Here is a 26,399-nt window from a genome sequence, read left to right as displayed (position 1 = left end):
AGGGTGTTTCTTGAAAGTTTTGTCTACTATGTGCTGGGGAAATTGGGATAGAACTTGATCCTGAAAATCCTTTCTCAGTGTTCAAGATTCAAAGTAGATTCAAAGAATTGTTAACCATGAGGTTTTCAAGAACACTGAACCTCATGACATATACTGTGTGTACCTTAACAATCAGGATGCCTTCTGAGAAATGTATAATCAGACAATTTCATCATTATGAAAGCATTGCAAAGTGTCATTACTCAAACTAAAATGCCCAGGAAGTCCACTGGTGAAACAATTTTATGGAAATGCCACGGTAACTTTAGTTTTTGACCAAAATCTCATTGTGGGGAACGGAAATGATTGCATGCATTTTATAAATTTGGGTTTAGTTGTATCTTGATAATACATATTTTTGCTTAATCAGTGTGTTGTTCTAATAAGCCTAGGATGTAGGTAATAGCCATATCCCCTCACTGGGTTACTAATGACATTCAGATAAGGAAGGCTGCATAGGTGCCTAATCATCAGGTAGCCTTGTTGATGAGTTCATGGTTGGTCCAGTTTCTTGCTCCATTTAGGCTGTAATCATGTGGACTTGATTTGCTACCCGCCCCAATTCCAGAATTTAAATCCCTAAGAACTTAAGCTTCTCAGACCAATTAGCCCAGAACCGGGAAGCTGCAAGTGACCTGGATGGCTGGTCAGACTGCTCTCACCAGCCCTGCTTCTGTCCTAACAAGCCCAATTACTGACTTGCCTGATTAATACAGCTGAGCTGTTTTAGTTTGCTCCAGGTTCTAACAGGAGGGGAACATAACGAGCAAGTGAAGGAGGTAGAGTGTTATTTAATCCTAAAGTTTTAGTAATAGAGATGACTCCTTCCTGAATCCTGAGTGTTTTAGCAGATAAGAGTAAACGTTGAGTATCCCTTTATCAGAAATGCTTGGGACTAAGTAAGCTTCAGATTTCACAGATTTTTGGAATATTCACATAGATATGCCAGCTGGGTGTCTTTAATCCAAAAAATCTGAAACATTCTGCATTTTGGATCTCACATTTTCTGATGAGGGATGCTCAGCTGGTAATTGCAAATTAAGTTATTAGAAATTGAGAAGTGCAACATTTATTCATTAGATGAGACATTTCTTCATATGCACACCCTTGCAGACCCCAAGGACTCTGTTAGTGGTTGCATCTTGGCTTTCCATCTGGACAGGCAGTACAGATAAGTTCTTGCTGGAAGTCACTTCCCTTATCCCCAAAAGAGAAAGATGACTTAAAAATCTTTGGAGCAATCAGCTCTAAAGAAGGAAGAGACTGTCTTAGTATTCTCCCTGCTAACACCATCCCTAGGGCTCAAAAATACTGATGACTTTATGTGATTTATACAGAATGGAACGCTGAAGATCATTGACCGTAAAAAGAACATTTTCAAGTTGGCCCAAGGAGAATACATTGCTCCAGAGAAGATTGAAAACATCTATATCAGGAGTAGAGTGGTGTCACAAATTTTTGTACATGGGGACAGCTTACAGGTAACATACCATTTTAACAAAAACCGTCTTCAACTTCATGCTGGCTCCTATGGCTACAGGAAATTTGTATAGGTGGGTTCAAGGTGAGATAATCCAAGCTTGGACAATTCAAGAAATGGAGCCACATTCCAAACCTCAAATAAGACAATAAAAAAAAGACTATTTGAAAACTCTAGGAGACTTTAAACAAGTCAACAGAATAGTTAAAATAGTTACACCAGTTAAAACAAAAACTCCACACTGCACTTAGTTTCCATTCCAGCACAAACTCCTCTGGCACAACGCATTGTTTTATGTATAAAGTACTTAAACTTAGCTTTTGGCAGCACAGGGATTGGGAAGGGAGGAGTGGCTGTGTTGTCAAAAATGAACAAGGCAGAAGTGCTTAATGGCTGATGCAGAACATCACCTTTTTGAACACAGTGGGATGGAACATCTGTGTAATAAGATGTTGGGTAGGGAAGATGGCATATGTGATACATGGTGAGGAAAAAGTGTGTCACTAGTACTGAATTTCAGACTTGGGGGAACTAGCAGTGCTAGAATCCTGACATCTTTAGCCACAGGGGGACATCCCTGGGCTAGTTCTCATGTGCCCTTGCATCTTTGTTCCTTTCTTTAGTCATCCTTAGTAGGAGTGGTGGTTCCTGACCCAGACACACTGCCCTCATTTGCAGCCAAGCTTGGAGTTAAGGGCTCCCTTGAAGAATTGTGCCAAAACCAAGTAAGTCTGGCTTAGAAAAGTTTCATGTACTATAATGGGGAATGGGATGTCCTATCAGATGGGGCTTGCTGAATTCTCAGAACTACTACGTTGGAGGAATGTGTTCTGCACCTGAAACAAGTGGCTGGAACCAAAACAGGCTGAAGCATTTAATTAGAATGTATAGAATGGGGAGTTTCAAAAACAGAGCAAAACTATTCTATAACATGTTCATTATGGGGAGAAAATGAGAAAGTAAGAGAATTATAAACTGCCATCCACAGAATATCAACTTACATTTAGCTATGCCCATTCCTCCCATTTTGTCTTTCATAAATATTAGGCATGTAATGAGAGTATATTTTTATATCCTGCTTTTACGTTCATTTTGTGTTGGTTCATGCTTATCCTGTCATTTAGACTCTGTTTAAACCAACCATGTTTTATACAACATTTTATTTCTTAGGCTATAATAGAAGCCATTTTAGAAGACTTGCAGAAAATTGGGAGAGAAAATGGTCTTAAATCCTTTGAACAGGTATGTGGTAATGGTCTTGGTACTATGACATTTTTTATTTAAAGTTCCATTTATAATGGGTTTACATACACAATATCCAAGAAGAGGATTTTAGATTTTATTTTTTTTCACTCCAAGTGGTACTTTCTATAATTACTTGCACATTTAATTTTTTACTCTTCATTTTCTATATTCTCTTCTCCCTACTCATTTATTTCCCAAATTATAAATGCATGGGAATGGGATGTTTCTGTTCTCTTTACTCTCCTACCATGGCAACTTCACTTTTAAGGAACTGGAGTTCTTCACATGGCACTCAGAGGGCTGTGTGGAACGTCCACATTACTGATCAACAACTGTGAGTGTGTGTTCCTTTTATTTTCCAGGTCAAAAAAATCTTCGTTCATCCAGAGCCATTTTCCATTGAAAATGGGCTCTTGACACCAACATTAAAAGCCAAGCGTGGAGAGCTTTCCAAATACTTTCGGAAGCAAATCGACAGTCTGTATGAGAATATCCAGGAGTAGGTTAAGGTACACGCAGGTGGAAGGGGCTTGATGTGGCCTGCCCATCCACTCGTGCTGTCTTGTGAGAATAGCTATTAAAAATGATTCCTGCATTTACTTTGTCTTTCTCCTATCTATTATAAACATGATTTTCTCAATATTACAAAATAGAATTTCTGTGCAGAAATAGGTGTAAAATAAATAAACATGTCCTTCCCATTTTAAATGCTGTTAAGAGTAAGGCTGTAGGATAATTTTTATCAATATGACTTCTTCCATGTTACTTTACAGTAACCTAACTTGCGACCACACAACAGCACTTATTTTGGTATTCCAATGTTCAAATTAAGAGATTCTTAAGTCCTAAAAAGCTGTGTGTAATTCTTGTCATATAGCTATTTTACAAAACCACTATTTTGAGTGAATTTTAACTCATATATCTATTACTGTGAGGCGAATTCCTTCTGTGTTCACTGAAGTCTCTATACAGAGAGAAAAGTTTAGCCATCGTGAACATTTCCTAAATTCTCTAGCTAGACCCCTGACTTGCAAATATTAAAAATGGGGCCTATGACAAGTTGTCCAAAAACAATGTTCTTACAGTGTGATCCACAGTAACAGCTGGTGACCCGATCTATTCCCTACAGTTTGCTGCTGAGCTGGAAGCTGTGTGGGAAGGAGCTGAAAATTACTGTCCAGTGAACTTTTCCAGTAAATGAAGCAAGCACTGAATACAAACCTGCTGTGCTGGGACTAAAGATCTGTGGACAGACCTGAGGTGCACACACCAGGCTTATCTTCTGTGAAGGAACCAACCGACCTTTGCCACCTGGACTACAGTTCCTACCGTACTTTACTCCTAGATAACACAGGTTGCTTCTACTTGTAAATGTAAACTCTTTAAAATAAACTATTGCAGATACTACATTGTGGTATTTGTTGTCTTGTGGACAAAGAAGAGAATCAGTCTTAAACGGTTACTTAAAAAATCAAGTAAACTAATGGTCCTCCAACTAGGCTGTACACTAGCATTACGTAGGAAGTTTAAAAAGATATCTGTGCCTGGGTACTGTCCAGGGATTCTGATTAAAATGGTTAGGGTTCTGCCTAGGCATCAGAATTGTTTAAAAAAAAATCCCAGATGATTCCAATGAAGCAGATTTGATAACTACTAAGGTAAAGGAAGTTGAGAGGACCAAGCCTTACCCCAGAGCTGTGAATAACTGGACAAATTCCAACAAACCATGACTCCGACAGGGCATCATCCATATCCTTTCCGCTTTTCTCATCCTTGTTGTACCCTTCCCGGCCTCTACCTGGAGTTAAGGAGGGTGATCTTGGTCTGTTTTTCTAGACTCAGCCCAGAAAAGCTCAAGAAATGTCTATTCTTGAGGATCTGAAACAAAAGGGAATGAGGCATTCACTGCAGAGCCCTCACTCTTATCTCAGCATCTCTGGACCCCTCCCATTCCTGCCTCCCTCCTTCCAGCTGACCCCTCACAGATGCCTTCCTGATCCCCAAACACAACAGCACCTTGCAACCTGTTAGCATTGTTGTTGTTGCCTTTTCTTTTCTTTTTTAACATTTATTTATTGGAAAGGCAGATGCACAGAGGAGGACAGAAAGATCTTCCATCCAATGGTTCACTCCCCACGCAGCTGCAACGGCTGGTGCTGGGCCAATCCGAAGCCAGGAGCCTGCTCTGGATCTCCCACATGGGCGCAGGGTTCCAAAGCCTTGGGCCATCCTCGACTGCCCTCCCAGGCCACAAGCAGGGAGCTGGATGGGAAGTGGAGCCGCTGGACTGCTGTTGCCTTTTCTTAAAAATGCGGGTGACTGCAGAGGCAGACAGCTCAAAGGCTACTTTCTTCCCTCCTAATCGATGACTCCATTTGTCTGTCTGCCTTCTCCCTCTCCTGTCGGGAACCGGGACAGAGTCCTGTTTCCTTCACTGCCAGTGCCCTTGTTATATCTGTAACTGTTACCAGCCTAGCCTGCAAAGCTTCAACAACTATACCTTGGACGAATTAACAAAGACCACATTAAGTTACTCAAATTTAGGAAAACAGGCTTTCTCTTTCCTTTTGCAACTCTATTATACATTTAAGCCTGATCTGAAGCGTTCAGGAGTACCAGTTTGAATCGACCACTTACACAGGCTTTTTGATAGACTCATGTGTATATAAGCAGTTTGATGTCATTAGTTAAGACTCATTATTTAAGATGTCACTATTTTTTTTTTTACAGGATACAGAACAATTTCCACTTACGGAACTAATATAGATCTTTTACCAACCAAAGAAATGCTTTGAGTAAAGACATATATATAGCTTTTACAGACTGTCCATTAATCTTTATTTGATTTGGCAAAATCTGCATTATTAAAAGACAAGTAACAAAATCTGAGCTTATATTGAATCTGACAGATTAAGATCTACAGCATCTAGACTATTGTTTAAGAAGTATCTCCTCAGAGGGGAAATAGCAGTGTCACCTGCAGGTGCTCCTGGCCAACAGGGAGCCCCAGTGGCAGGCGAGCTCCAGCGTGTGCAGTGCATCAAAATCCTCGAGAAAATGCGGATGTGACTGACTTGGTGACATGTTTTTCCCCCTTTTGGGGGAAGAAGAGGTGGTGACAAGGAGTAGGATTCTAAAAGGCATATGCAGAATGGCTTCTCCATTTCAAAATGGTAACAAAAATATTTAATCATGATACTAGGGCACCTTTGAGGAAAAGAAAACCCTCACCACGGTAGGCTCATTGCATAATTGTTGAGTAATTATGTACAATTTTCAAGTAATAAAGCGGCCTGAAAGAATAACTTCACTCCAGTAGATGGAGGCTATCTGGTTTTCTTCTCGCCCTCCGGGGCGGGATTGGCCTCTGCATCACAGGGACACTTCTCCACACAGTTTCTTGGGAACCAGCCTCTGATTCTTGAGACACCTGAGGAAGAAGATGAAACTATGATGGGGCGATGCACTTCAGGAACAGCATGGAGAGCAATACGCCCCGTGACGCCAAACTAAGTTCTCATGATACTGTTTTTCCCTTTTACTATCTGTTATAACCACAGCTGGAAGGGCAGGGGAAAACAGGTCTTTATGTTTTCCAAATAAGCTAGAAAACAAATTATTTACCAAATCCTATTCTCTGAAATGTGGCTTAAGACAGTTCCTAGCTGCGGACAGGGAAGTTTCATTTGTGTACGATCATGAAAAGTGTTTTGGTATATACTCTCCCACTCTGTGTTCCAGGAACTATATAATGGATTTCAAAATCTCATCGCACTAAAATAAATTTACCTTTTAATGCCACCTTCTGTAAGCTTTTAGGTGTGTCCTTGTACCCAGCTTTGAGTAGGTACAGAAGTGTGCTGAGCTCAGGAGCATGAATGAAGCACTTACACAAATGCCTGCCACACGGGTGGACGGGAGCTAAGTGTTAGCCTGCCTAATAAATGATGCTCACTCTTGCTGGCATGCTCTCTAGTTCCCTTCATGGATCTGTAACGTGATTACCTGTAGAACTTATTCCTATAAAATTTGGGATTACTGCTTTAAACATACCCTCTCATTTCCATACCTTCCACAATGGCATCATCAAGAATTTTGTCTCCATATAACCAGTATCTGAAATATTTAAAAATGTTACAATTAATTTTTGAAGGCTAGATGTCTATTCAACATTAAAGCAGAAGTGCAGTACTTCTCTCTCACCGTAAACCTCTTGTGGCCAAGATGAACTCCCCCTTTCGGAGCTGTATCCGAGGCTCTTCCGTGCAGGGGCTTGTGAAGAACGTTTTGATTCCTTTATTCAGGGGACAGCAGGCACCACTATAGTCATCTATTACTCTGTAGCGAACCTACCATCAGGGAGCAAAAGGGCAAATTGCATCTTTACACATACGAGCTTTCTTTGAAGTTTGAATTTAAATTTTCAAAAGTGTGACCAGTCTTCCCTCCCAGTTTCCCATCCATCCTCCAACCTCTCTCCCGAGAGCTAAGTGATGCTTCCAAGTCCCAGGTTCTCCCATCCCTCAGGACTTTCTTCTTCCATCTTCTTTTTTTTTTTTAATGCATTTATTTGAAAGCCAAAGCAACAGCTAGCAGCAGAGAGGGGAGAAAGAAACAGCCATCTTTCCTCTGGTAGTTTACTTTCCAAGTGGCTGCAACAGCCAAATGTGGGGCAGGCCAAAGCCAGGAGTCAGGATCTTCATCCTGGTCTTCCGCGGGGGAGGCAGGGAACAGAGTTCTGCACCATCTTCCTATTGCTTTCCTAGGTGTACTCACAGGAAGGTGGACTGGAAATGAGTAGCCAGGACACAAACGAGCACTCTGATACACGATGCTGGCATCTCAAGCGGCCGCTTACATCACTGCACCACAATGCTGGCCCCAGTCCCTCATTTTAACTACCGAAGTACCAAGAATGATTGTTTTTTTTAAAGATTTACTTTTTTGGGAAAGGCAGATTGACAGAGAAAGATCTTCTCTCTGCTGGTTCACTCCCCAAGTGGCTGCAAAGGCCAGGGCTAGGCTGATCTGAAGTCAGGAGCCAGGAACTTCCTGCAGGTTTCCCACATGGGTGCAGGTTCAAAGGCTTTGGCCCATCATCTGCTGCTTTCCTGGGCCACAAGCAGGGAGCTGGATGGGAAGTGGAACATTTGGACACAAACCGGCATACCCACGGATCCTGGTACATGCAAGGGGAGGATTTAGCCACTAGGCTATTGCACTGGGCCCAAGAATTAAATTCTTGACCAACACTATGTGAGAGGACTTTCTGCACTGCTGGACATGTCCTTTAAGTTCTCTGTCTCTGGTAGTCAATGGGGCAGCACATACAGTGACTGAGTACTTACAAAAGTGACCAGTGCAGATGAGGAACTGAATTTCTTGTTAATTTTAATTAATTTATACTTAAATAATCAAAATGTGGTTACTGGCCAACATATCCAATAATGTAATAAAAAGAATGCATTTAATCTCAATGAGCTATATTGGGGATAATTATTTTTCTTTGTTAGCAATTTAAACTGACAAAATTCCCTCCAAACCTAGTCTCAATCATTTAAATAAAAACAGAAGTGAATCATATAAAATTTCAACAAATATCCTAAGGACTATTATTTAATAAAAGCCATTAATCTGTTTTTATTCAAACAAATTTTGAAAAATCCTTCAAGGAAGGTATGAGGGAGATGGGAAGGGAGGGAGTGAGGGAGAAAGAGATTATTTGGTTCTTAGAATTGTATCTACAAACCACACTGAACCTATTAAAAACTAATTAAAAGTTTAAATAACTACTCAGAGGTATACAGCCCGATAGCCAACAAATCAGTATTATAGAAAAATTACTTACGCTTCTGACTCTCTTATCTGCTTTTTGTTTCAATTGTTCTATCTGTTTGGAAGACATAAAAGCAACAATTAAGTCTCGTGTCTCAGTGTTGAAAACATTTTATCCTCCCTACTCTCAGAGTGATACAAATAACTCCCAGCTTTCCACCATGTCACAGTTGCTGACAACTTAAAGGCCATAACCCTTTTAGGGGCTGAGAAGTGATTTTCTTTTCACTCTTTCCTTCTCAATTTCTTCATATCTGCCTATTCCAAGAGTACTCCCTGGGCCCAGGAACCAGGGAGATGGGCCTTCTGTCTCCAAGTGTTCAAGCTAATGTCTAAGGGACAGAGTCTGGGAGTCACTGATCCTTCTGTGCCAGAGCAAACAAATCGCTAACACTGACCAACAAAGTGTTCTGACTAAAAACAATCATTACAACTCACTTTTCACGCAGCTGGAAACTTCTCAATAGCACAATATTAGACATAGTAGGAGAAATACAGCATACAGTCTCTGTCTCAGAATCTTGACATTGGCTCAAAGATGTCAGGTTCAGGTACAGGAATGAGATTAGAAACTGAGACTATGAGCTACCACACAGTTGTACATGAGCAAGGTCAAGTCCAGAAGAGTGTAGAGTAGGTTGGTTAGACTTTAGGGAGGAGATGGGGTGGGCACTGCTCTTATATCCAGATAGACAGGTCACAGGGGATCGAGAAGAGTGTGGATAAAGTTGGGTGGCAGGAATATACAAGGAGTTCATGTAACACTGTAACTATGACAGTTCCGTTAGGCCAGATTTAATAAAGCTAAGTTAAAGAATTAGGACTTTAAGTCATAGCTTTGGTGCTAAGAAGAGATTTCAATACAGGAAAACATGACACAAGGTGCACTTCAGGATTATTACCTTGAATTCACTTGATACTCTAAGAAACATTCTTAGGATTTATCTCCCTATAAAATGTCACTGGAGTTCAAAGGAAGTAAGCGCAAGATGGGGAGGCAAAGAGGAGGAGATGCTGGAACAGAAATGCTCACCGTTAGGCTATAGGGGTGACAGCCTCTCCGTACGGGCCACTCGAGCCCATCTCCTTCAGGAAACCCAGTCCACGTAAACACCTGCTTGAAGTTCTTCCATTTATCTCCCAAATCATACGGAAAAACAAAATCTTCATCTAGCTGATAATACTGAATTCGATCTTTTGCCTGTAGGTAACAAAGACAAATGCCTCTTTTTATATGGCTTTTAGTAATGAACATTTATTCTTCAAATTTGTGTCATCCATAAAAACATGATTATTAGTGTGTGCAGACAGGATAGAAAACTTTACCAAAATATAGGAAGAACTTATCACAGCACACCAACCTTGTCTATGATGCCCAGAAAATAAATGAAAGAGTCTTTTAGGAATGAATATTCCAAAAGGTTAATTAGAATTAGCAGCACCAAAGAGCCCATGTGTGCAGCAGGGACAGTGTAAGCAGATTCGGGAGCAAGGCAGTGTTTACTGAGAATGGAAAGTTGTGCAGGATGTGCCACAACACAATCCAGTCACCACACCTGTGCCAGTGTCACCTGTGGGAATGGCCACAAAAGCTTTAGCAGGGGAGTCACTATTTTAGGAAAGACATTTCTCAAGAATTAAACCAACAGGAAAGGGGACACCTTTGGCCTAATAGTTAAAATAGCTCTTGGGTCCCCTGCATCCCTTATCAGACTTACTGGCTTCAAGCCCCATCTCCACTGCTAATTCTATCTTCATGCTGATGTGCACCCTTGGGAGGCAGCAGGGGATGGCTCAGGTAGCTGGGCTTCTTGCCACCATCGTAAGAGACCTGGGTGCTGGTTTTGACCTGGCCCACTCTAGTTGTGGGCAATGGGAGAGGAAATCAGTGGATTCACTCTTTCTTCCTGCCTCTCCAGTAAATTTAAAAATAAATAAATAGCACATATATACAGGAAATCTTTCATGTTCCATACATCATACATACACACATATACATATGCATACATACATATATCTACACACATCCATTTTATATATTTTTCATTTGGGTTGTATAAATCACATATTCCAGGAATTTAACTTGTTAGCCTGAACATAAACTGACTTTGGATTTCTTGTTGTTCTGCTGACACCTAGTGGCACAAAGACACATTATTTCAACAAGGGCATAAACCCTGTTAAAATTTGTTGCATATTAGTGTATAGTAATTTCTACACATTTCGTATGGTCACTTATTTTAATTTTCCACTCAATAAGAAAGGGCCAGTTTTAAAGTAACTTCCAGATTTAGTCTGGCACTTTCTGAAGAACCTTGGTCACTAGCAAAAGAAAAAGCTTAATCTAATGTCAATAGTATTCATTACATTTACTAGAAATCCTTACCAAGATTCAGTATTTTACGGAAAAGCTTGTTGCAATAATTACTTTGGATAGAGACCAAGGCTACACACAAAGAAAAACTGGGCAGGAAGAAGAGCATATTTGTTCTAAACTGACCAAGAAGTCTGCCCAGGAGGAACATCCAGGAAACCCAGCATCCTATCAACAATACATGACAGGAAATGGAGCCCTCAGCCAAGCTCAGAGTCAGAGCAGCTTCCAGGGTCAAAATGACATGTAACCTTCAGTCCTGACGGCCAAGAAATCAGGCAAAAGAGAGAGAGGAGTGTTCCAGGCAGCGAAAACAATATACAAAGCAGCCAAACAACAAGACACAACAGGCACCAGGTGTGGGAGAGGCTGGGGGTGGGGCATGCAGACCCAGGAAGTTACAGGAAGTCTCCCTATATATAAGCTGAGCAACTTGGACTTAAACCTGTCAATCTAGGATTATCAAACTATGTTTTGTAGATCCCTGCGGGTCTCCAAGACCGCTTCTTGTGGTCCAAAAAGGTCACAGTGTTCTCAAATAATACTAAGATGCTACTTGCCTTTCACTGTGTTGAAATTTGCGATGGTGGGTAAAGTTGCTGGCACCTTAGCAGCAGAGTTACAGTTTAAAAAACAACTCCATCAAAAAATGTCCTGGATGAAGCAGTAAAAATGATTATTTTTATTAAATCTCAATTCTCAGGTAGATACTCTTAATATTCTGTGTGACAAAATGAGAAGTAGACAGAAAGCAGGCCCAAGTAGAGTGAGTTTCTTCAGAAAACCCCTCCCTGAGTCATGAGTTAGCAAAGGTTATATGGCTAAAGCCAGGTTTTTTGTTTTCCCCCTCTTCATATAATACTATTTATGCATGGAAGAATGAGTGATAAAATAAAGAAATTAAGATTATTGAGACTTCAGCATTTAACAAGTATTTCCCCAAAAATGAATACAGTAAGATTCTCCCTTCAAGGGAAAAACTGTTGGTGGAAAAAAATTAGGGCCTTTGAGTTAAAATTAGAAAATTAGAAAACTTGACAGCTTTTCAATATTTAAAGATGTTTTTCTCATAAAATTGACAGTGATAATGATATGGACTAGGTGAGATTTTTGGATATTGCAAAGTGAAAAGTATAAACGTTGGCAAAGTCTGCATGTTTCAGCAGCAAATCATTGTTTTGCACATAAACAATGTTTTAGAAAAAAGTAAGTCTTGATAAAAGATCAATTCACAGAACAAGACAGGTTTTCAGATAAAACAGTGTAAAAGGCTTACTGATAAGAAATATCTTGTGAAGTTTTAGCGTAGAGTTAAAGACTATCCACCATCATCTCAAAGTCCTACAAAAATCCTCCACTCTTTCCCAGCTACTCCTCTGTGAGGCCGAGTTTTCTTTGTAACTCCAATCAAAGCCACGTAGCTCAAAAGACTGAATGCAGGAGTAGACGTGAAAATTCAACTGTCTTCTGCTAGGTCAGATACTAAAGAGATTTGTAAAAGTATGAAACAGTGCCATTGCTTTATTTCTTAATTTGAAAAGTAATTATTTTTCATTACAATACTACTACCATATAGTAGGTAAAAGTCAGAGAACTGCTGCTGTAAAACAGAGGTGTCCACGGGCTGCAGGTGTCTAAACATTGTGTATTATCTATATATATTTTATTTAGCTCATAAGGTTTTTTTATTTGAATTGCTTATTAACATTTAAAAACTAAGAGGAGACCACACAGATATCTAGATTCCTAACATGGAAAAAAAAAATCAAAGGAATTTACAATACTAGGCGACTGTTCCCTCCTTGGCAACAATCGGCATGTCTTTCACATGCAAGCTGGCTTTCTTCAGGCTGCCTGCTTGGTCCCTGCAGGTGTTGGGGTTTGGAGCCCTATAATAAAGCCACAGTGAGACTCTGAGTAGACTGCAGTCAGGTAGAGAGATTGTCTTTGGCACTACAATCATGGCGGACAGTGCGACATGTGTATGGGAGATGCGAGTTCAGAGGCAGGCTAAATGTAGTAAGCTTCATCTAATATCTAAAGCATGAAGAAACATCTGGCGGCACTGGGTAGGAGGAAAGCGCTTTTTGAACGGGCTACCTCTCCTCTGATCTCAGAAAAGGGCCGACACTTGGCCACATGCACCCAGCAGCTCAGGGCGTGTGAGAAGTTGTCTGGGACGAGGTTAAAGCAGGGATCCAGCAAGCGTCTCCCGTATTCCCTCTTACACATCACACAGACAACTTCACCAAGGATGCTAGTTAGCTAGTACTTCAATACTGAGGAAACAATGATTAAAATTTACCTTCTCTTCAATCCATGACTCAATAGAAGTTTTGTTTCTGAGAATTATTTTCATCTGGAAATTAAATGATAGAGAAAGTTTACTCTTTTGACTGTGAGGTGGCTGATGTGACAGGGTAAAATCACATAGACAGTCCATGGCCCATGTGACTGTATCATTATTGTCTCTAAATGATTACACCAACACAATCCAATCTGAATAGGATCTTAGTAAAAATTCATGTTTTTAGTATTATCTTCAGAACAAGACTTTCAGAGCATAAATAACGCGTCAATATAATGCATTGAACCTGCACTTCAGGGGGCTTTGCTGTTATTGTCTTTTTCTCTATACCTAATTAGCCTGAAATCTATGATCTATGTATTTATGACAAGTAACACTGATTTATTTCGGTCAACTTAGAGCACTCAATCACCTGAATGTATCAGGGTATATTTCTCACTTTTCCCCTGGATATAACTGTTTCTTCCTGCATAGGTTTTGATGTTGTAAGATCTTAGTTTATTCTGACTGATTCTCAATTATAAGCAAGCCATGGGGAAATTTTTCAAAAAGAATTTGGTCCCAGGAAGGTAGTAAATATAAAGTAGAAGCCAGACTTGTTTATTTTAAAACCAAGAATTAAAAAAAAGAATTGAGGGGAGGGAGGAAACAGATACAGTCATTCTACTTTTGTTAAGAGTTCTGAACTTCCTTGAAGTCTGGTTTTGCCCTCCCGGACAATGTGGCACAGGAAAACGAGCCTAGGACTTCTCACAACATTCCAAGGGCCTAGCAGAATACTTGCTCCGGCAGAGACCTTCAATGAATGAATAAATAAATGTACTATTAATTTTGAGTTCCCTAAAGACAAGAACTTCTTCATTGCCATTTCTGCAGCTCCAGAGTCACAGAGGATGGTGCTGGTATGGTGCACAGCGGGCCAAGGTGCTGCTTGGCACACTGGCATCCCATGTTGCAGTGTCAGCTTTAAGTCCTGCCTGTGCCACCTCCAATCTGGCTTCCTGTGAGTGCATCCCAGGAGGCAACAAATGATGGCCCAAGTGCTTCGGCCCCTGGCATCCATGGGAGACCTACCACTCTACACATTAGCTTCTGTCGATGCAAATAAAAAAGTGCATGTAAATTCAAAAAAAAAAAAAAAAAAAAAAGAAAGAAATTAGCAGAGTAGCTCATCACAGAGTAGACAACAACTGGCATCTAAATCAGAGTTGTTATAATTAAGTGACCTATTACTACATAAGTATAAAGACTCTAAAATAGTAACTTTTATAAGTAAGTGCCCCATAAAAATAGCTATTTTATATTGACTTGCTGCTAAACACATTCTATCCTAGAAGAATAGTAATCATGATGTTTACTGAATGCACAAACGAGTGACTTTGTAAAACAAGTAAACTACTAACCTGTCTCAGAGCCAACTGTGAGGAAGGAAAAACGGTAATATCCCTCTGTCAGTCTCTTCTGGGGTTGATGCGAACATCCAGACAGACTGAACATGTGGGGAGTGCATTCAACTATAAAGTGACACATAACTCTAAGTTCCCTATTTTAAAAAAGTCGATCCACGACCTAGAAATTCTAGCAGAATAACTCCAAGAGAAGGTCAAATTAACTAGATGAAATAAACAAAAACGACTCCAATTTCATACTGCATACCTACGCACAGGGTTTCAATCTTTCCCACTGCAATCAGCCCAATAATTTGACAACTATTAGGTAAAGGCAACCAAGTGACTTACCTGGATAAAAAACAACATTCCAACCGCTATAGTTGTTCCCAGAGCTAGTCCCAAGGCAAACAAAGTGGCAGCAAATGCAGCTAATCCGAAGGGGACAAGTGGAAGAGGATCTCTCCGGGCTGCACTCATGTCAATCCTCACTGTGTTCCACCCAAAGGAGAGCTGCAAACAACAAACACGCATGGAACGCTCGGCCGTGGGAACTGGGCAGACTCTGCCTTCCACCCACAACTACACGATCCGCACGAAGCTAGCCCGACGCTGTGGCCAAAGCAGATAAAGCAAACAGCTATAACTAACGAACAACGAGCGCTAGGGAAATTCTTACTGTTCCCAAATGATGCAGAGCTCAACAGTGTGCTGCAACAAAACCAGACACCAATCTAAATTGTGCTTACCGCCCTCCTGTTAGTCTGTATTTATCATGATTTTCCACAGCAATGAAAATACAGTCTAGGATTCAGCTGCCCCTTCCCTCATACTGCACAAGTTATGGTTAAGAATTGGTAAAATAGGTGCTGGTGCTGTGGTACGGTGAGCAAAACTGCTGCCTGTGATGCTGGCATCCCTTATGGGTACCATCTTGTGCCCGGGGGCTCCATCCCTGATCCAGGATGCCCGTCAATGGCCTGGGAGAGGCAGCAGAAGACAGATCATGTGTCTGCACCCGTGGGACCCACGTGGAAAACTCAGATGAAGTTCCTGGCTTTCGCAGCCATTTGAGGAGTGAACCAGAAAATGGAAAATCTCTTTCTCTCTCTAACTCATTCAAAATAAATAAATGAATCTTACAAAAATAAAAAAAAAAAAAAAAAGAACTGGCAAAACACAAAAGTCAAGGGCAGGCATCTGGCACAGTGGTGAAACTGCTGCTTGAAGCATTCACGTGGCACAGACAGTGCTTGGCTGGGATTCCAGCTCCTTGTCTTCGAATCCAGCTTCCTGCAACGTGCACCCTTGGGGGCGGTAGATGGGTCAAGTTCCTGAGAGACGGGCTGAGTTCCTGGCTCCATCTGGGCCTGGCCCAGCCCTGGCTGCCATCATGGGCAATCAGGGAGTGAACCAACAGATGAAAGATCTCTCTGTCTGCTTCTCTGCTCTGTCCGAGCTAAATCATGGAGAGCAGACGAGGGGTACTTCATAAAATTGTGGGACATGGAAAGAAAAGACATGTTTATCCTAGTGCAAAAAAATCTTGAAATCCATACATATAGGGGAACTTTAAAAATTTAGAATAATTTTCTTTTATGGAAAATGTGTACCAAGAACAAACTATGTATGGGTTTCAATTTTTTAAAAAAGCAAAATGAAACTTATAATTTACCCTTTGTGTGAACTTTTTTTTTCTTTTAAAGATTTATTTTTATTGGAAAGGCAGATTTACAGAAAGAAGGAGAGACAGAGATAAAGATCTTCCATCTGCTGGTTCACTCCCCAAGTGGCTGCAAAGGCCACAGCTGAGCTGATCCAAAGCCAGGAGCCAGGAGCTTCTTCCAGATCTCCCATGTGGGTGCAAGGTCTTGAGGCTTTGGGCTATCCTTTACTGCTTTCCCAGGCCACAAGCAGGGAACTGGATGGGAAGTGGAACATTTGGACACGAACTGGCACCCACAAGGGATCTTGGCACATGCAAGGCAAGTATTTAGCCACTACACTACCACGCCGGATCCCTGTGACCTTTTGAAGTACTCTTGCATTTCCAAAAGAATCCTCTTTAGTCTTGTTCACTAATACTTAACTTGGCATGAATGATTTTCACTTACCCGATTATAAAGCTGTGTGTACATGGTCATAACAAAAATGAAAGCAGCATGGATACAACCCAGTGGTGCTAACAGGAGAAACAGTGTGAAGGAAGCATGATTTTGGTAACCACAACAGTTGTTGATCCAAGGACAGTGATGATCCATCTTCATGACACATCTGACAAGAAAGAGCAACATAAAAACATAAGATGGACAAGCCTATCTGGCATAAAGAACTCTGCTCGGGCCCGGAGGCATGGCCTAGCAGCTAAAGTCCTCGCCTTGAATGCGCAGAGATCCCATATGAGTGCCGGTTCTAAACCCGGCAGCTCCACTTCCCATCCAACTCACTGATTGTGGCCTGGGAAAGCAGTCAAGGACGGCCCAAAGCCTTGGGAACCTGCACCCGTGTGGGATACCCTGAAGAAGTTCCTGGCTCCTGGCTTCGGATCAGCATAGCATCAGCCGTTGTGCTCACTTGGGGAGTGAATCATCGGACGGAAGATCTTCCTCTCTGTCTCTCCTCCTCTCTGTGTATCTGTATATCTGACTTTCCAATGAATAAATAAACCTTTAAAAAAAAAAAAAAAAGAACTCTGCTCTTCAAAGATCAAGCAAGTGGGAATCCAGCACATCTGTGGGTCCTGGGGCAGCTCCACATCACGGAACAGAAAGAAAATTAGCAGCTTTTAAGTAATTATTACAGGGACTCTTTTTACATTCTCAAAAGCCCACAAGCAAGGGCAGGTTTTGCAACGGCTTCTGGGAAAAGGACAACAGCTCCGAGTGAGTTTGTGTGAAGTCAGGAGGCCCCCAGCATGGTTCCTGCTTTTCTGTTTGTTTAGAATCACAGTGACTCAAGTGGAGTACAAGGATGACTCAACAAGATCACAGACCAGTCTTCACTGGGGTTGACAGGCCCAGACACTCGTAATTTCCTTCCTTCCTGCTTTCACAGTTTCTTTTAGGTGCAGGATGTCTAAGCAAGCTAACTTCGCGATAAGCAAAGCATGCTTTCCATTCCTTATTGTTGCTTCAAGAAAATTTCCTGGTCTCAAGCTAAACTTTGTCTCTAAATTTCTTACTGATCAGTTAATGTAGCCATTCATCAGGAAAAATCCTGGCTTACTTCACATTTCTGGGGGAAGTCAGTTTTCTTCCCATTGAGTTGTGTTTTTTTTTTTTTTTTCATTAGAACGCTTGTGAAAACAGACATCTGCATTTGCCATTACATTTATATAAAATGTTAAAAATCACAGGAAAACCAAGCCTCTTTTATGATTCAGACTCGGGGCAATCCTAAGTGGATAGCTGACACACAATCCTGATACAGTGTATGGAAGTAAATTAGAGTGACAATGTTTTGCCTTACTCTGTGGGACATGGGGGAAAGCAAATCTATAGTTTTCTACAGAAACCTTCTCATTTACAACCCCCAAAACGAAATCTAACATCCAGACAATTTAAATGCAATACTTCAAACACAGATCATAGAAACATAAGTAACTTGACTGTTTTCTGATGAAGTGGCCAACTTCCAGTGAATGAAAGTACAACCAGTGTTAAGGAAGAACAATGAAACGGCAGGCCAGAAATCAAGTTGCTCAGCCCAGTGAACAGAAAAGACAAGTTACCTGTTGCACTTGCGGCAGTGATGGGAACGTGGTGCCTTGTACGCCTGGCAGACTTTACAATACTGGAGGTACATGGTGTCCTGAGAACTCTCCTTAGTAACAAAACAGAAAGAAATGACATCGGTTAACTGAAACCAAGGAGGAAGTCAGGCTTTATGAATAAAAGTGATCCCATGGAAGGAATTTTAACTTCGGTTTCCATTCCTTTTACTTGAATTAAAATATTTTTAAAGAACCAATTTCTGGAGACAGCACCATCACTCTCCCAAATGCCCAGAAGAGACTTTGGATTTGCCCATTTTCCAACTCAAACCCAGGGTCATTAGTTGGTTCTATTTACCTAAATCTTAAGATGGGGAGCAGTTTAGAAGCAGACGGCTGACAACCTGGTGGGACTCGGTGGAGATTGGCATACAAGGGAGTACTCTCCCTGTGGCTGCCCCTTCCTGAAACTACCAAAGTCCCTTCGCCTCCCCTGGGCCATCTGAACAACTTCCTTACTCATTTCCTTTCCTGAGATTTCTCTCATTCAAACCGTGTATTGTCAGACCTCCACTTAAACTCCTAGACACAACTCTGCTTGGAAATCTCTTAAAATTCCCCACTGTCTAACAGTTTCTCAAATATTTAGGTGCTTCCTCTGTACGGCATAATTGCCTTTCCCGTCACACAAGGAAGTCCGAATTCTGAACATGTGCCCCCACCGTTCTCTCAAGCTCTTCCTCATCCCCTGTGGAAACTGCCACTCCTCCCACGGGCTCCCAGCTGAACAGGCTCAGTGCTTCCAACTTCAGGAGCACTCATCAGATCCTACAGTAGGATAAGGTTCATCATGTGGCCACATGCACTGTGCTATATAACCAACTTCCGGACAAAGTGTCTCGTCCATTTCTGTGCTCATTTCAAATAGTATCCCGCACCTCCCACCCCACCCACCCAACAGCAGACATTGTGTTTCTCAAATTTTAACATGCTAAGAATTGCATGGGGCTTTTCTTAAGCTGAAGATTCTGATTTCAACATAGTAGGTCTGCACACCTGCATTCCTAACAAGCTACCTACTGATGTCCCCCAGCAAGGAACAGAACCGGTCTTCAGCATGATCTAACCATTTTGAAAGAAGTCATAAGTGAATCCATACTATGCTGCCTGATGTTATAACTTCACTGCAGTGATTTTAAAACTTTATGGCTCATGATGTATGATTTAAAATCAACTGTTTTCTCATCACTGAGAGATGTCATTACATGAAACAAGACCCTAGAACTCAAACACGGAAATTACAACCCAGGCGGCAGAGTATGCAGTGCGTCCCTACACTCAGGACCAGGGACCCGGCCACCTCCTTCCAGTTAAAAGAAAAAAAGACAAGTTATGTAACGGAATTATCTTGGAGTATGCCGATTTAGATCAGTATGACCAGCACAGGCAGTAAATGTCTGAGGGCACACCATCAATGATTTGAGTCATAAACTTAGTCTCTTGTGTTTGATGTTACCATTTAGCAGATAAGAGAAACACTAAATACATCATTCTCACTCGAGTTCAACATAAGAAGAAGGAATAATCATCTTACCGGTTTCCAGCCCAGAGGGACAAAGCCAGGACCAACAAACATGGCATTGAAGTAATTATAAAGAATCATGACAGTCCAATTGATCAACATGATAAAATTCACGCTTCCTCCCGTGGTATGTAAGGGCCAATACCACAGCACAGAGTCGATCATGGCCATGGCAGAGCAGATCGCTATAACCCCGAGGGCGATGACGGGGCCCCAGTGACACAGTCTCTTCAATTCTTGGAGATTTTCAAACTTGATGACCGAGCAGAATGTGCCCATTTTGGCAGGGAGGAAAGCTTTCCTACTTCTAAGGAATGACTGATTTCCTTTTTCTGGGCACACATTTCCATGTGCCCCGAGTCCACGTGTGCTCCTTAGCTGTCATGCCTTCACGCTCTGGGAGCGCAGAGTAGATCGCGCCATCTTCTCCGCTAAGAACTCCGACTTTTTTATCCTAAGAAGAATCCAGGATCTCACTTGAAAACCCAACATAAAGGGAGCAAAACATGACAGTTCAGTTTAAAAACCATATTTGTTAACAGCCGAGCATAAACCATTTTCCAAATGTACCACTAAGGGAACCTTGTCAAATGTAAAAGCAAATAATAAATCAAAGTAAATTCACTGTATCTAAAATGTAGCTCAAGACAGAATGGTCTGTAAACTGAATACACATTTTGAAAACAGTTTTTCTTATCCCTCTGTTTTCAATTTGCCAGGAGACTGTGTTCAATGTTTAGTGAGTACTTTGAGAAGACAAAGAATTCCAGAGCTGACAAATAAAGCTGAACGAATCCAGCGTCCTTCGTCAAGGGGGCAGATACTGTTTTTCCAAAGCCCAAATGATGGAAACAAGACAGAGGGAGGGTCCGAGCAGATCTGAGAGATAAGGAAGCCCGCGACCAAGAGCTGCCGCGGGCAGGTCCTTCCAACGGGCTCGGAGGGGGCCTGGGTTCCAGCGGTTCCTCAGCGACAGAGGCCGCTGCCCGGAGCTTCAGGCCCGCTCGCTCTGTGGAGAGACTCGGTCTCAAGGCTCTGTGGCCAGCGGCGCCCCCCACGTGGGGACCCAGAGCGAGCCGGCCACGGACAGGATCCCCGCCTCGACTCCCCACCTCCGTCCGGTCCTGGGTGCCCGCTCCACAGCCATCGCCTTTCCGGGGCGACCTGGGCTCACCAGGAACGGATTTCCTCCTTCTCCTCGAGTAATTCCGTCATGGACACCTCAATCCAGGGCAAACCGAGAGCAAAACCGCATCCGCCGCGGCTGGGGCGGACGACCTCCCGCAACCCGCGCCTCTGGGCCGGCGCCCTGGCCGCTGCTCTCCCGCTCAGGCCCTCGCGCAGGCTCCGTCCCCGCCACTTCCGGAAGCTTCCCCGCCTCAACCTTCCCTCAGGAAGCAGGGCCCTGGGACCTGCTGCTGGGGCCGCCGGGGAGCCTTTGGAAGCCAGAGACGTGCTGTGAGCGATCCCCAGGAACGCACCACTTTTCGTAAGCCTTCCTGAGGGGTGTCCACTAGGCCGCGTTTCCCACGTGTCCTTTTAGGTTTCCAAGGCTGAGCGGAAAATAAAAGCCGCCCACAGCCCAATTTTCGGGGGGGACCGAAATCGCGACGGACAACCAGGAAGCGACGGGGCTGGGAGCTGTATCCCCTGGTTTTCGGCTCTGCTCTCGAGCGCGCCCCGGGGGTGTCGGTGCGCCGCAGCTCTGCGCCTCGCGGGGGTCCCCGACCCCGACCCAGCCTCCACCAGGGCCAGCCGCTCAGGAGCCAGCATGTCATCCGACTTCGAGGGCTACGAGCAGGACTTCGCCGTGCTCACTGCGGAGATCACCAACAAGATTGCCAGGGTCCCCCGACTGCCTCCCGGTGAGAGCGGGGGGCGGGAGGGGGTCCCTGGGGCGCTGGCGGGGCTGGGAGGCGCGTGGAGGCTTTGTGGGTGGCCCTGGCAGCCACCCCCCGCACCCACCCAAGGGTGGGGCTTGGCTGGAATTTGAGGGGAGCAGCGAAATCCAGTCTTTCCAGTAGCAACTCTGTGGATTCGAATCCTGACCGCGCCCCCCTTGGAACTTGTAGTGGGGGCGTTTCTTCTTCGTCGGTGCATCCCAGAGATGCAGGTGTCCACCTGAGACAATCGCGTAAAGCTCCTGAAGTTGGGCACGTGCAGGGCGTGCCTGCGTTGTCGCCTTCGCGAGACTGACAGGATGAGATCTCTGAGTCGCGTGCAGTGCAAGGTGCCTAGGTTCAGACCCCACGCTGCCACCCAGAAGCTGTGTTTCCGGAAAGTGTCTTGACCCGTCTTCGGCCTTCCTTCGTGGTCCGACGGGGCGAACTGCACCTCTCCCAGGCTTGCTGTGGATGGAGACAGAACGCTGCCACGCGAGGGAGGCCCTTCGCTGTGTGTCAGCTGCTTTTTGCATTCGTGTTTTTTTTTGTTTTGTTTTGTTTTCCACTCCGTTTCTTATTTGTCATCCTTCTTGTAGAACTTCCGCGCGAAACAGAATTTTTTTTCTCCCTGGTAAAATGACGCATCTTCCACCTTTTGCTTCTTTCTTGGTTCAGTGCGAGTCAGTCAGCTCTGTGAACGTGGGAGCGGGGTCTCGTTTCCGTGGTATTTACTTACTAGAGATGCTCAAGAGTTGAAGTGGATAAACAGAATGACAGATATTTTTGACTTTCGCTTGTAAAGTGTTCTTCAGGATTCCTCTTCAGTATAGGTTTACTTTGGGAAGTTCAATACTTACTAGATACGCAGCTTTGGTTTCGTTTCCTTAGGGAACTTGAAGCAGTCTTGGGCTGTTGCAGGTGTGGCTGCCTTCGTTCCTGGGTGGCAATTATAAAGGAGTCGTTGCTTATTCCTCTATGGGCTGGGGAGTAACTACACCTTCCCATCCTGCCAGATCAAGTCTGTGGTACCAACAGGGACAACATGAGTTGTCGTTCCTTTTCCCTTTCCCCACTTCCCTCCCAACTTAAATATTTTTCAATAATTTTCTTCCTTTATTTCTTTGTTCCCCCTTCCCCCCTATTTTTCTGTTAATAGGGATCATTGCTTGAACCCAGGACCTCTGCATTTGCACCCCACTCACCTCCCGAAGTCCCAGTTAGTTCTGGAGAAGGTGGCTGATGTCTTAAAGAGGTTTATGAGTCCAGCTAAGGGGCCGAGAGGAGAGAAGCAAGTGGCGGGTGCGGCCAGGCTGTTCTGCCTCAGAGACGTGTGGACAAGGTGGCCGGAGGCCTCAGTGGACAAGGTGGTCGGAGGCCTCAGCGCTTGGTGATGCGTTGCTCTGCCTCTTCTCTTCAGTTCTGCTTTTCTCTGCTGTTCAAGACCTTTCTGCACAGCCCAGGATCTGAATTTGTGCTGTTGTTGTTGGGTTGTTGGAGTCTGCTGCCTTGGAATTGAGTCCAGAACTTCAGACTGTCAGGATTTGTGGTTTCAGCTGACTTTTTATTCCATTTAAAATGTCATCATTTTAGCAATAGAAACGTTTCTTTGTTCAGGCTGGTAACTTTTGTATCAACAAGCTGTTTCATCAAGTAATAAAGGCTTCGCTGGATGCTAAGTTGGAAACTGTGTCGAAGACAAGATTTTGTTACTGTTAAGCTTTTCCTGGCTTTATGTTTTCATGTGACAATTCTTACAACACAGAAGGAAACATTTGAATTAAAATTCCTTAAAAAGAAAGCTCTGCCTCGCCTTAAGACCCAAGTTGTTAATACCGTCCTTAGCCAACTGAATTGCTTACATTGGGAAAAGGTTATCTGACTCAAATAATTGAAAGATAATAATGATATCAAGATGAAATAATAGGGAAAGGCAAAAAGTATATCCTTGTAGCTAAGAATTTCTGGTGCTTCTCTGTAGAATGAGAGAAAAATAATATGCACAACCTTGACAAAAACAATGTGATTACAAGTTCCTATAGCCACATTCTCTCCAGGCACCGTTAGCCCTTGTGGTGCTTGTCCAAACTTGCTCGAGAAATGGTGAACCGTAATGTGCCTGAATTAGGGAGGTTAAAAGTTGGATAAAACTTTTGAGCCAAAATAATTCATTTCTTCCAGTATATTAATTGATTTAAATTGCTGCATGATGGGTAAGATCAGCTAAAATGCTTACTTTTCTTCTGTGCATGTATGATGTCTTAGTGTTTTTTCCAAAGAGAATAGGAAAATCTGAACGCTTAAAAGTTTTATTTTACAAAGAGAGTGATTTCTTTGTTATTAAATAAAATAAAAAACTGTTCCTAAAGTGCTTGAATCGTAACAAATTGTAGTCCTTGGGCTGTTGAGATGGATAAGACCCTAACTAATATGTTGCTAGTGCCGTATTTGAAAATTTGTTTTACTGATTTTTTTTTTTCTGTGGGAAACTTGAAATGTTCATAAGCAGAAGCCAGAATTAATACCTGATTATTAATTCTGTTTCTTGTGATGGGGTTGCATTCCTAAGCGAGAGGAGCTTTTCACAGGTGATGTTCAGATACATTAGGCAAGCTTCCCTGTCAGGGGTCTCCACCCAAATTACTCTGCTGTTTCACCCTACAGAGAGAAAATAGTCTAATGTGCATCATGCTTCTTGGTGATTATAGTTGAAAATGTGCCGAGAGATCACAGGGAAGCGGCTAAGACGCAGGCCCACTCTCAAAGCTGTTGAGAATCCCAGTTCTACTGTTTACTACATGTGTGATCCAGGCAGAGTGCTAGACCTCCATCCGTGAAATGGGGTGAAGACCAATAGTTTGAACCTTACGATGTGGTGAAAGTCCAGTGTCACTAAGGTGAGTCACATGGGCGCAGCTCTTGTGCAGAGAAAGTGTGGTTGGCTAGCTCCTGTGTTACTGTTGCTGCTGCTAGTGCTGGCCACAACCTAGCCTTCAGGCTGCTAACGCCTTTTGGACTATAGAAGGAATCTGAGGCATGAGGTCTTGCTTCCTTTTTGTTGCTAGAATTGGGTGAAGTTTTCTTGATCACCCACATTTGGAGGGAGATAAGTGATAAAGGACTTTGGGATATAAAGTCGGAATTGGACTTTGAGCTCAGAGACAGTCAAGGAATGACTCGATAATGAAAATGGTGAGGGCAAGATAGGGGTTCTTTCTGGAAGGAAATGCTTGATTGTTAGTGCGCGACAAGCCCTGAAGATTGAGGGGACTGGCCAGCCATGGCCGGGGATGGGGAAGCCATGAGTGTGATTCCATGATTATGTCTTAGCATTGCAAATTTGTTGTAGTGAGAGAATTCACAAGAGATTGCTTTTATTTGTGAATCTTGTGGTTTGCTCTAGAGCTGTAATATCTACAGTCAGCTGCTGAGCACTTGAAATGTGGTTATGGCCATAGGGAAATATTTCTGATATATTCCATTAAAAACTTATCAACATTAAAATGTCATTAGAAATAACCTCATTCGCTTGCTTTTGTAACTAGACTCCCAGGAACTTTGATATTGCATATACGACTTATGTTGCTTATTCCTGTAGGTCTGGAAAGTTGGATCTGAAGGTGTAATTCTGGTTGTAATCCTGGGGTTTGCTCTGAATTAGGAAGCAGTCTACGTCACGTCAGTGTAAGAGCTGCTAGGCAAGATCCAAGTTTTCCAGTTGAGCACGTGGAAAAAACAGCTGATAACAGTGACCCAGTTACATCTCATAAAAAATTAAGCATTTATGGAGTTCTATTCATGTTTACACATGAATGTGTTTGCATACCCACACATACGTGTGTGTGTGTCTGTACCTGGGTGTTGTTTGAGGACTGTCTTTGGTAGCATAGATAAAGAGCTTCCTGCTGAGTAATAACAGCTGTTAGTGAACAGGGAAGGAGCCGTTCAAAGGGGAGTCGTCGTGCTGGCTGGATGATCCCTCAGATTTGTCACCTTTTAAATCTTTCCTGATGTGAGCTGAGCTGTAGGGAGTGCATCAGAGGTGTCTCGGTGACATGATTATGAAAGTGCCACCAGGAAACAAATTCTGTGAGAAAATGACCTCCCAATTTGCAGGCTTTTCAGAAACAGCAACTTATCATTTCAAGTAACAGGATTTATTTGTCCTCATTGGCATCAGTTTTACTTTTTTTTTTTTTGTGGAGTTTGAAGTGTGGTTCTTTTATTCAGTAAGTGCTTACTTAGTAAGTCTACCATGTTCAGCTCTCTTTGCTAAATGTGTGCCTGAGACAAAGAAGTGTCGGGGTACTTATCTTCAGGGAGTGGAGATGAGGCCAAAGGGGGAATGGCAGTCGACTCGCTTCTGTTTGTGTTTGGGCCGCTGCAGCAGAGCAAGACGCTCCAGGAATTCAGGGGAGAGCAGACGGAAGCTCAGAAGACTACCTGAAAGGGTAGGGGTGGGATTTGGACAGGCAGAAATGGCAAAAGACTGCGTTGTAAAAAGTTACAATATCCCTTAGGAAAAAAAGATAGTTAAGAAAAACGATAGCAAGGCA

General features: G+C 42.9%; 3 protein-coding genes and 1 long non-coding RNA gene across 17 annotated transcripts in view; 2 read left to right on the top strand and 2 right to left on the bottom strand.

Annotated features, from left to right (window-relative positions):
* Positions 1-4,171, top strand: part of ACSL5 (acyl-CoA synthetase long chain family member 5) — a 40,866-nt gene extending 36,695 nt beyond the window's left edge. For all 5 annotated transcript variants that reach the window (XM_040992113.1, XM_040992112.1, XM_040992114.1 and 2 more), the window contains 5 exons: positions 1,377-1,520; positions 2,143-2,244; positions 2,690-2,761; positions 3,127-3,273; positions 3,894-4,171. In XM_040992113.1, the coding sequence (XP_040848047.1) occupies positions 1,377-1,520; positions 2,143-2,244; positions 2,690-2,761; positions 3,127-3,267 (459 nt within the window). In that variant the 3' untranslated portion in view covers positions 3,268-3,273; positions 3,894-4,171. The remainder of the gene's footprint in view (positions 1-1,376; positions 1,521-2,142; positions 2,245-2,689; positions 2,762-3,126; positions 3,274-3,893) is intronic.
* On the bottom strand, positions 401-4,868 carry LOC121164148. Its single transcript, XR_005885038.1, has 2 exons — positions 4,453-4,868; positions 401-1,654 (listed from the first exon to the last, which is right to left on the bottom strand). It is a non-coding gene; the product is annotated as an uncharacterized LOC121164148 (long non-coding RNA).
* A 710-nt stretch (positions 4,869-5,578) lies between these two features.
* ZDHHC6 (zinc finger DHHC-type palmitoyltransferase 6) lies at positions 5,579-21,294 on the bottom strand. Of its 7 annotated transcripts, none has more exons than XM_040992105.1 (11): positions 21,138-21,294; positions 19,976-20,972; positions 18,400-18,491; positions 16,784-16,943; positions 15,021-15,182; positions 13,279-13,332; positions 9,633-9,800; positions 8,613-8,654; positions 6,968-7,113; positions 6,834-6,880; positions 5,579-6,194 (listed from the first exon to the last, which is right to left on the bottom strand). In XM_040992105.1, exons 2-11 carry the CDS (start codon positions 20,240-20,242, stop codon positions 6,091-6,093), a joined length of 1,242 nt encoding a protein of 413 aa, XP_040848039.1. In that variant the 5' UTR covers positions 20,243-20,972; positions 21,138-21,294; the 3' UTR covers positions 5,579-6,090. The 7 variants fall into 7 exon arrangements, with proteins under 7 accessions (XP_040848039.1, XP_040848041.1, XP_040848040.1 ...); XM_040992107.1 differs by having other exon boundaries at positions 19,976-20,439; XM_040992106.1 differs by having other exon boundaries at positions 19,976-20,417.
* Positions 21,295-21,439: 145 nt separating this feature from the next.
* VTI1A (vesicle transport through interaction with t-SNAREs 1A) overlaps positions 21,440-26,399 on the top strand; it is a 347,830-nt gene continuing 342,870 nt past the window's right edge. Inside the window, exon 1 of one of the 4 annotated variants that reach the window (XM_040992103.1) lies at positions 21,440-21,828. In XM_040992103.1, the coding sequence (XP_040848037.1) occupies positions 21,735-21,828 (94 nt within the window). In that variant the 5' untranslated portion in view covers positions 21,440-21,734. The remainder of the gene's footprint in view (positions 21,829-26,399) is intronic. The other 3 variants (XM_040992101.1, XM_040992102.1, XM_040992104.1) reach the window with 3 other exon arrangements.

Source organism: Ochotona curzoniae, unplaced genomic scaffold, assembly GCF_017591425.1.
Source record: "Ochotona curzoniae isolate NIBS_2020 unplaced genomic scaffold, NIBS_Ocur_1.0 contig_66, whole genome shotgun sequence".
Lineage (NCBI taxonomy): Eukaryota > Metazoa > Chordata > Mammalia > Lagomorpha > Ochotonidae > Ochotona > Ochotona curzoniae.
This window is presented reverse-complemented; position numbering and strand designations above follow the sequence as displayed.

Bases quoted from the DNA above. Each gene is read 5' to 3' on its own strand.
- ZDHHC6 (XM_040992105.1), bottom strand. From the start codon at position 20,242: ATGGGCACATTCTGCTCGGTCATCAAGTTTGAAAATCTCCAAGAATTG. The intron at 15,183-16,783 runs GTAAGTGAAAAT...TGTTGTTTGCAG, and splicing joins ACACACAGCTTTATAATCGG to CTCTCCTTTGGGTGGAACAC. The intron at 6,881-6,967 runs GTGAGAGAGAAG...TAAATATTTCAG, and splicing joins TTGGCCACAAGAGGTTTACG to ATACTGGTTATATGGAGACA.